The following is an 11445-nucleotide window of genomic DNA, read 5'->3' on the forward strand; positions in this document are numbered from 1 at the left end:
TAGGGGTGAGCTTCCCTGGTAGGTCAGACAGTAATGAATCTGTCTGCAATGCAGAGAGACCCACGTTTGATCCCTGGGTCTGGAAAATCACCTGGAGAAGGAAACAGCAACCCACTCCAGTATTCTTGGTTGGAGAATTCCGTGGACAGAGGAGCCTGGCGGGCCCCAGTCCATGGGGTCACAAAGAGTAAGACACAACTGAGGGACTAACACTTCCATGATAAGGGTGAAGAAGAAAAAAATAATCATGACTTGTTTTTAATGCTGTAGCGTTATCACACTCAATTAGGAAAATAATTTCTTACAATTTTTGTATTATGATTAAAACTATATAATGAAATATTAATACATTTAATATATAATAGAAATTTTGTACCTTAGAGAATTTTTGTACTGTGTATCAGGATACATATATATGAATGTCCCTGTCATTATTGTTCTGAGTAACTAGAATTAAGGCATCACCTGGACTTCCATTATTGGTAAGATGGATATAATAGAATGCTGGTATAAAATAATGTTATACAGCAATGAAGTAAAAAGTAGAGCTACATGATGTCAATAGAATTTATATAACGAAAAATCAACAAATTAGAGCTATATAGATAATAATGCACATTGGAAATTGAGGAGAAATATCAAGATTAAAAAATTCACTGGAATTCCAGACATACAAAGTTAAAAAATAGGTTGATGATAGTTTCTGAAGCATTACATTAGTGACACAACTCTGAAGTAAAACAAATTAGTGATTACTATAACAATTGGGAGTGTATGGAGGGTGGAGAGAGAAGAGAAATAGTATCAATAGAAAGGAATATATGGGGGAGGGTCTAGATACCTGGCGAAATTCTGTATTATGAGTCAAATGTGAAAGGGGTATTAACACTATAATTTTTTGATTCCTATGCATTTGTGTTTCCTTTTAATCTCTATAGGTATTATGTTTTACAATAATGAATATGTATAGAAAGCAGAAAAAGAAATTATTGAAAATAATATTAACCTGAAACCACATATGCTCATAGATACCACTGTAATTAGAGTTCTTGTTGAATAAAGAGAAATACAGGGTTATGGTAGTATGAACCCTGAGTTAAAATGTAAACATAATTCTAACTAATAGAAAAAAAGGAAGACATGATACAAGAATTATAAATCCACATTATTCGTGCTTTTTAAAAAATTATTAATTTTAATTGAAGGATAATTGCTCCACAATATTGTGTTGGTTTCTGCCATGCATCAGCATGAATCAGCCATAGGTATACATGTGTTTTCTCCTTCTTGAACTTTGCTTCCAGCTCCCATTAAAATCTCAAGTTCAAAATATCTTAGTTTTCCTAGACACATTTGTTTTCAAATATCCACTCACTCCCTGGTGGTGGTAGTAGTAAAAGAATCTGCCTGCCAATGCAGGAGATTCAAGAGACATGGGTTCAGTCCCTGGGTTGGGACGATCCCCTGGAGTAAGGAATGGCAACCCACTCCCGTATTCTTGCCTGGAAAATCCCATGGACAGAGGAACCTGATGGGCTACAGTCCATGGTGTTGCAGAAAGTTGGACACAACTGAGCACACACAGACACACACACATTTTGAGAGCAAAATTCAGTGAATTTCCTATGAACTAAACCTAGATATAAAAAATATGATAGTTTATCTTAAAATTAAATGACAATTTTGTGCTTCCATCTATAATCAATCACACACTAAGAATGTGTGTGCGTGTGTATGTGTATGTACACGTGTGTTGATGCATATGTTTTTGTTATTATAAATTTTTTAGTTCCTTGTTAGAGAAAAAAGACATAGAAAGGTAAATTTGTTACAACTCAATACACGTTCAGTGGAATGTTTGAATATGTTTGTGCATATGTTGTACTTTGACTGCTTAATAAATTACCTAGATTTAATCACAGTAGCTAGAAATATGAAATAAGCAGGTGAGAGAACTTAGCTTGCTAATGGTGGTATTAAAATATGAAAGAAGATTGTATAGTGTATTATTGTATATATATATTTTCATTTCCATATGAAAATTCAATAAAAACAAAGTACTGTTTGAGGTAACTTTAGCCATAATTGTCAGAATGTAAATAAAGGAAAAAAACAGCAAGTAAATCATTAGAGTATGTCAGTTTGATGTTGTTCTTGATGACGTAGTAGGTAAAGATAGTCTTTCATGCTAGCTCTGATGCTGAGAATGATTGAAGTACCTAATAGGAAAGATTGGCTAGTGTTCACCTGTCACAGTGAATTTTGCCACTTTGAAAACTGGATGATATCACATCTATCAGAGTTCTCCCTTTTCACTGCTGACAGCATCATCACGAACTATGTCATTTAGTGATGCTTATAAATGTAACTTGGACAGTATCTAAGTAATTTCCTAAAGATTAACATTGTCTTAGCCTAGTGAAGAGAAAAATTTAAGTCAAGTGAGTATATTTATAAATTAAATTTTTTAGTTTAAAATGTATTACTTGCACAAATTATTTCGTTTACTAAATTAAATTCCTTTAATAAAAAAGATAAAGTAAATAACCTTTACGAGCAAGCTCTTAACAGAGGGCTTTAGAGTGTATTCCAGTATTCTTGCCTGAAGAATTCCACGGACAGAGCACTACGGTCCATAGGGTCGCAAAGAGCTGGACATGACCGAAATGATTGAGCACACGTAGCATGCATATAGCATGGTGTCACTATCATTGATGTACTATAGTTTGCTCATGTGAACGGTGTTTTGAGATCAAGTTTTGTTCCTTGACTTTCCCCATAATGACAGAAGAGCTGTTTTCCGAGGAAAGTTACTCACATTATCTCTAGTAAATGAGGTTTTTGAGAAGCAAATATGATGTCAAAGACAAGACTATTAGTAATATATAGGGATATATCTAGCAAATGCTGATTACTATTATTATAATAATCAAAATGAAGATTATTCTGGTAAAAATAGTATGTTTCCTTTAAACTTCAATTACTGAGATTCACTTGTACGAGGTTTTTTTTTAATTTAAATTTATTTATTTTAATTATTATGAATTATTTTCAGTTGCCTACCTTCCTTCACCTAGACCAAGGTGAATTATTCTTACTTTTTACGTGTTTTCTTCTTTGGCTCTATAGTAAATTGAGGCTGCTGATTACACAGATGATGATAAAATTTCATTCCTAAAATCACAATTTTAATTCTGAAAAATGGCTCTTAGAAACTCCTACTTGGGGGTTTTCATGCTTTTTAAAATTATTTTAGGGAACTCAGAGGTGAAACTTTGGTAGAGTATCTTTCTTGATCACCATTTAAGTAAACCAAATTCTATTCTTTCACACATATTATAACAAAATATTACATCAGACATTACAATAAAAGAGGAAATAGTCACTCTTGTTGGCAGGAAAATCACATACTAAGTCATTTTAAAGGAATTGAAATGTTTTTCACAATGCTAGCTGAGGACCAGTGTGATAATAGAAGCTGGCATTTATTGGAATGGAAAGGAAACCACAATAAAAACAGAAAAATACTTCAAAACTATTAGTTTTCAACCATTAATCATCAGTAGTGGTATTTGGGATGGGAGTTTTTTTTCACTCAGAAGAAATGTGAAACATACAAGATAAGGACTCTATTTTTTTTAATCTATGAAATTCATAGTTGGCATTTGGGAAATGCATTGATTGGAATAATGAACTGAAGCAACTGGGAAGACACTGGAAAATCAACTTCATTAACCTCATTCTCACTAGCTTGCCCATAACTAGGATATGTTTCTTAATCTTAGTACTGATTGATTAATATCTACTTTGATGCTCTACGCAGAGCTACATAACACTGATCAAACTGGGAAAATAATATTCAATTTTGTGTAATGATCCACCACTTGAGTGTCTTGTTTGACATATGCCTCAGCATCTTCTCTTTCCTGAAGATAGCTACTTTTTCCCATCCTTTTATTCTGTGGTTAAAGTGGCAGCTTTTGTAATTTCAAGGCAGACTCAGAAAGTATTTCAATTTAGTTTCCTAAAATGAGAGCTAGATCTCATAGTGCATGGTTTCAGGAATAGAACTCAGTTCCTGGGTGACTAAAAATAGTAGCAATTGTCCAATGTTGCCCACTTACTCAGCTCTCCAATTCCACCCTTTATTCCACATGTAAAATTTACAAATAGATCCTGATTCTGTCTAAAAAAAGAAAGTTTCCAACACTATTGTAGATGTCTGTTTTGCATTACAAATCACCTCAAGATCCTAATGATTATCCTGATAATGTAGAGCATAATTATGATCAAGCTTGATCAAATTATTTAAGCTTTCACTGTGCATCCTCTGCACTGGGTTTCAAAATTTTCCTCACTAACAACAAAAGTTGATGAACACAAATTATGAAGAGGTAGACAGGGGAAATTTTGTAAAACGATGAGTCCTTATTTGCATCTGGTAAATGAGAATTCATATTTTACTTCAAAGTCACTTATGAAGTAATCTATCCCATAGTAGGGCACAAAGTATATGAAGAGAGCTAATTTGAGCTGCTAGGGAATAGCAGTGTTTTTCATCGAGATGTCATTGAGCTCTTCCAATATTATTGCCTGGTGCTTTTCTGCTTGACATTCATCACAGAGTTTGAAAGAAATAAGAACTTCACTGCACAACCAGAAATCAACTTCATAAAGAATTTAAGGTCAGAATATTGAAGGAATCACGACAGTGACATTAGACTTGGATTTTTTAGACATGATAACTTTAGTATCGAGCATTATTTCCATTCTAATGGTGGCAGAATTTGTTCTGGGAAATTTTGTGAATGGTTTCATAGCACTGGTGAACTGCAATGACTGGCTCAGGAAACAAAAGTTCTCCTTAGCTGATGGGATTCTCACTGCTCTGGCAGTCTGCAGAATTGTTTTGCTCTGGACAATATTAATAAATTGGTATGCAACTATGTATAATCCAGCTCTATATAGTTTAAGAATTGTTATCCGTGTTGCCTGGACAGTAAGCAACCATTTTAGTAACTGGCTTGCTACTAGCCTCAGTATATTTTATTTGTTCAAGATAGCTAATTTCTCCAGCCTAATTTTTCTTCACCTGAAGTGGAGAGTTAAAAGTGTAGTTCTCATGATGATTTTGGGGACTTCAGTGATTTTGTTTTTTCAAGTTGCAGTGTTAAGTATAGATGAGACTATTCAGACAAGTGAATATGAAAGAAACATCACTGAGAAGACCAAATTAAGGGACGTTTTACACCTTTCAAATATGACCCTGCTCACACTAACAAACTTCATACCCTTCACTATGTCTCTGGTATCTTTTCTGCTGCTAATCTTTTTCCTGTGGAAACATCTCAGGAAGATGCAGCTCAACGGCAAAAGATCCCAAGATCCCAGCACCAAGGTCCACATAAAAGCCATGCAAACTGTCATCTCCTTTCTTTTCCTGTTTGCCACTTACATGCTGACTGTAATTTTAACAATTTGGAATTCTAATGAGCTGCAGAAGGAACTGGTCCAAATGCTTTTCCAGGCTCTTGCAATCACATATCCTTCAATACACTCATTTATCCTGATTTGGACAAACAGGAAATTAACACAGACCTTTCTGTCATTTCTGTGGCAGCCAAGATGCTGGCTAAAAGTAAAAGGAACTAGGTAGAGACATATATCTTCTTGCAGAAAATTAAAGGATAAAGTCTGTTACATTTTACATTTTCTTCTGCTTCTTGAAAAAATGTGTTATAATTGAGTAAATATCCAAAGGTTTACCTAGAAAAGTCTTTTACCCAAGCTAATAACAAAAAGTGTCTTTGTGTGTGTTTATGAAAGATATAAGAAAGATGATAAAATTGCATTCTTGCATTCTAAGTGACTTCATTCATGTCTGACTCATTGAGACCCTGTGGACTGTAGCCTGCCAGGCTCCTCTGTCTCTGGATTTTCCAGGCAAGAATACTGGAATGGATTGCCATTTCCTTCTCCAGGGGATCTTTCCAACCCACAGATTGAATCCTAGTCTCCTGCGTCTCCTGAAATGGCAAGTGGGTTCTTTACCATTAGCCCCATCTAGGAAGTCCTGATAACAATATTACCATACTGTTAACCAATATATTTCAGATAAGCATTCTAACTGTACAAAATATTATGTGAAATTCTTCAGAATTATGAAGCAATGTGTGTTTCACCTACATATTCTATGTTATCACCTTCTAATTGAAAAATTTATGATCTACAGTTATGAATTTTAAAGAACTGACAACTTAGGAATTCATCGTTATTTTCACTCTAGTACCATGGTGTGTTTAGATTCTATTGTTTGAGCTTCCAATCATTTGGATGGTAATGACCTTCAATTCTAGATCACACATTGAGGATATATAGTTGAGATAGATGTTACTCCATCATCACTTACTTCCATCCATCACTTACTTTATGGTTATTCGAGAGTAATTGGCAACATTGTTAGGAAAAGATGCCCACAATAAAATTCAAGAATAACAATCATATTTAGATAAATTTTACATATTTGTACAATCAACTCTATAAGGGACTATTATATTTAATACGCAGACAAAAAAGCTTAGAAAAAAATCAGTTCTGTTATATGGGCTGGTATATTTCCACATGCACTAAGGAAAGTCACTTTTTACAATTTTTAACTAAGAACACATGTTGAAATGGAGATCTGATGTCAGATTATTCATTTTCCCCCTAAACCACCTGGGGCTTCCTCTGAAATGCTCATCATCTCTTCCATTTTGCTACCTAAAAATTCCTTTTAACCTTGAGACAAGAAGACACAGATCTTCCCTATCTTAAAAATACATTCCGTTTAAGAAAAGTAAAAAATTTTGCCATATGATTGGCTTTTCTGCATGTATTAAAGTAGTATCTATGCTGTCTATGTAATAATTATAGGAAATGTCTTCAAGATCTGTTTTATAACAATCTCATGGAAAATGATGAAATAGAAAAAGTGTGTTGACATGGTATTGATAACAATTTTCACTAGAGGAAAGAAGTGTATAATGTTGCTCAACAACTGAATTTACATGTCTACATTAATTCTTAGTTGTAAAATTATAACATGATCTAAACTTGAGGTAAATCATTTTCACAGTGCTTGTTCATTGTGACTTACTAATCCACACTGACTTATTCATTCTTTTTAATTATCTCTCTGTCCTAGGACAATGTAAACCCTACAATGTGGGAATCATGTCTATCCTGTTTCCTACCCTATCCTTGGACATAAAAAACAGGCTATAGAAGAGTTCATCCAAATGATATTCTAGTCACTAAATGGATGAATAAACTATGAGGGCTGAAAACCAATGAAAATGAAACCAATCACAAACTCTGCAGGTCGCATGGATTTCCTAGTTCTCTTTCCTCACCATTCAGTTGCCTCTACAAAATCTACACAGTCTCAATTCCAGTTTCTGAATTAAACTGAGTAGACAAACTGCTGCCACAAATAGGCTCTCATGCATAAAGTGGCTCAAACACAGTGCACATTTCATTTTGCCCTTTGAAGAGGACTGGGATGTCTGAGCGGCCTTCTTTAGGCAGTTGAATAACAGGAATCAGGCCAACCAAGTTTACCATCTTTATCATGCGGTTTCTAAGATTGCTTGGGATTATTTCCATACGAGAAAGCTGGGAGAAAAAGGCGTGGGGCATACTGTCCATGGGGAAGATTTTGGAATGGGCCTAAAAAGGGTGGACATAATTTTCACTTACATGACATTGTTCAGATTTTGATCAGCTTGCCACAATCATCTGTTAGGGGACCGGGAAATGTGGTCACTCTTTAGCCCAGAACGAAGAACATGGACTTGAGATGGTGGAAGTGGGAGGGCACTTAGTTATATTTCAATTAAAATAGCAACAAGTCACTGTAAAAGAAAAGAAATTTCTCCATTAAGAAGCATGGTGTAGCTTGTTCATGTCATTTTGATAATATCTACATGCCTTTATATTTGTCTTGAGCTCTTTTTTTCTATTTCTTCATCAACTGCAAAGAATTCAAGTTCACCCTACATGTTTGTATCTTCATAAAGTCATGCCTCTTGAGAAATCTGTATGCAGGTCAGGAAGCAACATTTAAAACTGGACATAGAACAACAGACTGGTTCCAAATAGGAAAAGGAGTATGTCAAGGCTGTATATTGTCACCCTGCTTATTTAACTTATATGCAGAGTACATCATGAGAAATGCTGGGCTGGAAGAAGCACAAGCTGGAATCAAGATTGCCGGGAGAAATATCAGTAACCTCGGGTATGCAGATGACACCACCCTTATGGCAGAAAATGAAGAGGAACTAAAAAGCCTCTTGATGAATGTGAAAGAGGAGAGTGAAAAAGTTGGCTTAAAACACAACATTCAGAAAATGAAGATCATGGCATCTGGTCCCATCACTTCATGGGATATAGATGGGGAAACAGTGGAAACAGTGTCAGACCTTATTTTTTGGGGCTCCAAAATCACTGCAGATGGTGACTGCAGCCATGAAATTAAAAGACGCTTACTCCTTGGAAGGAAAGTTAGGACCAACCTAGATAGCACGTTGAAAAGCAGAGACATTACTTTGCCAACAAAGGTCTGTCTAGTCAAGGCTATGGTTTTTCCAGTGGTCATGTATGGATGTGAGAGTTGGACTGTGAAGAAGGCTGAGTGCCAAAGAATTGATGCTTTTGAACTGTGGTGTTGGAGAAGACTCTTGAGAGTCCCTTGGACTGCAAGGAGATCCAACCAGTCCATTCTGAAGGAGATCAGCCCTGGGTGTTCTTTGGAAGGAATGATGCTAAAGCTGAAACTCCAGTACTTTGGCCACCTCATGTGAAGAGTTGACTCATTGGAAAAGACTCTGATGCTGGGAGGGATTGGGGGCAGGAGGAGAAGGGGACAACAGAGGATGAGATGGCTGGATGGCATCACCGACTCGATGGACGTGAGTGTGAGTGAACTCCGGGAGTTGGTGATGGACAGGGAGGCCTGGTGTGCTGCGATTCATGGGGTCCCAAAGAGTTGGACAGGACTGAGTGACTGAACTGAACTGAAAGTCATAGCTGATTGTGCACTGTAGCACTTGTAGCTTCTTCATGTATTTTGCCTGTCTATTCTGTTTGTAATTTCTGACTTAGCTAGTATAATGTTCTGTTCTAATGTTTCTAGTTATTTTTCCTAGGACTTGGGTGTGAAATGTGAACTATTCATAATTTCTTTATTCCTATAAATTATATAGAATCAACAAAATTCTTGACAGAAGGATCCTATTGATGAATGGTGAATAAAGTCTGAGCTATATAATTTTTTTTCCTAGCAATTCCTACTCAAAATCTAAAATATTTGCATTCAAATACATGACTCAGGGGAAATAAAAGCACAAATTAGTGGAAACCAGTTCTCTCATATTTGTGTGTTTACATAGCTGAATCATCCTTTTAGTCTTAGCATAAATGGGAAATTGCAGCTGGCATCAAGGATAAATGGACGTTATTAATGTTTACTCTGGAAATTATATAGCTACTGACTGTAAGCCATAAAAAAGGTATTCATGAAGCTTTGCATCTGTTAACAGGACCATTTGATGTAGCACTGGAAATACAGTATAAGTAGAATAGACTACTCTCTCTATGAATATCTTCACAACTAAATCACATTGCAGAGTTTTGACTGTTCTTTTTGAAATTATGATGAAAACAGTAAAGAAAGCATCATTAACGTTTGTAAGTCTACAACTGTTTTACCATAAAGCTGTCAGTGAAGCACAATAAGGGAAATATTTTAATACAAATGTCAGTTGGAATGAAGGGCTCTTTCTACTAGTGGCAACAGGAGAACTCATCTTAGGAGTGCTGAGAAATGGGTCAAGAATAGGAAAGTCTCATCAGCTGGTTTCATCCTTACCTGCTTAGCTGTGGAGAGAATCATTCAAATGTGGGTAACACTATTGGGTTCATTTACAGCGGGGCTATTTTCACATCTGTATGCTACCAGCAAACTAGCAGAGGTGATTACTCTTTTTTGGGCACTAACGAATCACTTAACTACCTGGTTTGCTAACCCCTAAGTGTGTTCCATTTCTTTAAGATAGCCAATTTCTCTCATTTCTTCTTCACATGGCTGGAGTGGAGAAGGAACAGAGTGATTCTTATACTTTTCCTGGGCTCTTTGCTCTAACTGTCTATTAACCTCTTAATGCTCTTGGTGAGTTGTGGATGAGTAGCTATAGAGAGCCTGAAAGAAACACAGCTTTGCATTTAGATGCAAATAAAATTTTCTATCTTAGATGCCTTATTCTTCTTAGCTTGACCTATGTTATCCATTTTCATCTCTCCCTGGCCTCTTTGTGCTTTTATTTTTCTCCTTGGTGAGACACACCAAGAATTTCCAACTCAACCTGAATGGCTCAGAAGACACCAGCTCAGAGGCCCATAAAAGGACCGTGAAAAGGGTGACAACCTTCCTCTTCCTGTTCATCATTTACTTTTTCCACTCCATTAGGGAGCTGGATCTTTCTTAAGGTACAGCAGTATCAGGCCATGATGTTTGTCATGAAGATTTCAACTGTCTTCACTTTGGGTCCTCTTATGTTTTAATTTCGGGGATTAGCAAGCTAAGAAAGATCACCTTGAGTTTAATTTTGAATCTTATATTCTCTTTGAGAAAACCAAGATCATTAGTTTCATGGACAGAATTTAAATGTACTTTATGTATTCTGGAGAAAATGCCTTAATGGAAGAACTTGTAGATTCATTTTCAGTTTTAACATATCTTTCATCAGGTCCATTTAGGACCTTTCATCAGGTCTTTGTAAGGTTTCCCTTACAACCAGTCATTAATTAATTATATTTTCTCAAAGTGTTTTGAAACAATGTTTGATTAAAGGAAATATGCCTGCTATAATAACATTTGCTGGTAACAAAAAAAGTATTTGAGGCTTTAAGAAAGAGATTAAAAATATGTAATGGAATAGTAATATATATAATACCAGTTCAGTTCAGTCACTCAGTTGTGTCTGACTCTGCCACCCCATGGACTGCAGCACACCAAACCTCGCTGTCCATCACCAACTCCCAGAGTTTACTCAAACTCATGTCCATTGAGTCAGTGACACCATCCAACCATCTCATCCTCTGTCGTCCCCTTCTCCTCCTGACTTTAATCTTTCCCAGCATCAGGGTCTTTTTCAATGAGTCAGCTCTTCACATCAGGTAGCCAAAGGATTGGAGTTTCAGCTTAGCATCAGTCCTTCCAATGAGTATTCAGGACTGATTTCCAATGTGATATAAATAAATGTGTATGAAATCACATCATAGAAAGCAAAAAGAGTAAAATAATTTTTAAAATTAAACATCAATTCAAAATTGGAATAGGAAAAGGATTTTAAAATGTAATGTGGAATAATTTTCATATAAATATAATTGTAAAATTACTCTCAC

The 11445-nt window shown here is 35.7% G+C and overlaps 1 protein-coding gene across 1 annotated transcript; it reads left to right on the forward strand.

Annotated features, from left to right (window-relative positions):
• Positions 1 to 4738: 4738 nt before the first annotated feature.
• Positions 4739 to 5656, forward strand: LOC147372693 (taste receptor type 2 member 31-like). The gene has a single exon (XM_086403655.1). The coding sequence runs from the start codon at positions 4739 to 4741 to the stop codon at positions 5654 to 5656; it is 918 nt and encodes a 305-aa protein (XP_086259781.1).
• The last annotated feature ends 5789 nt before the right edge of the window (positions 5657 to 11445 follow it).

The sequence above is a fragment of the Bos grunniens genome, chromosome 5 (assembly GCF_055505025.1).
Source record: "Bos grunniens cultivar Pamir isolate PY7600 chromosome 5, Bosgru_T2T1.0, whole genome shotgun sequence".
NCBI classification, from domain to species: domain Eukaryota; kingdom Metazoa; phylum Chordata; class Mammalia; order Artiodactyla; family Bovidae; genus Bos; species Bos grunniens.

Bases quoted from the DNA above. Each gene is read 5' to 3' on its own strand.
- LOC147372693 (XM_086403655.1), top strand. From the start codon at position 4,739: ATGATAACTTTAGTATCGAGCATTATTTCCATTCTAATGGTGGCAGAA.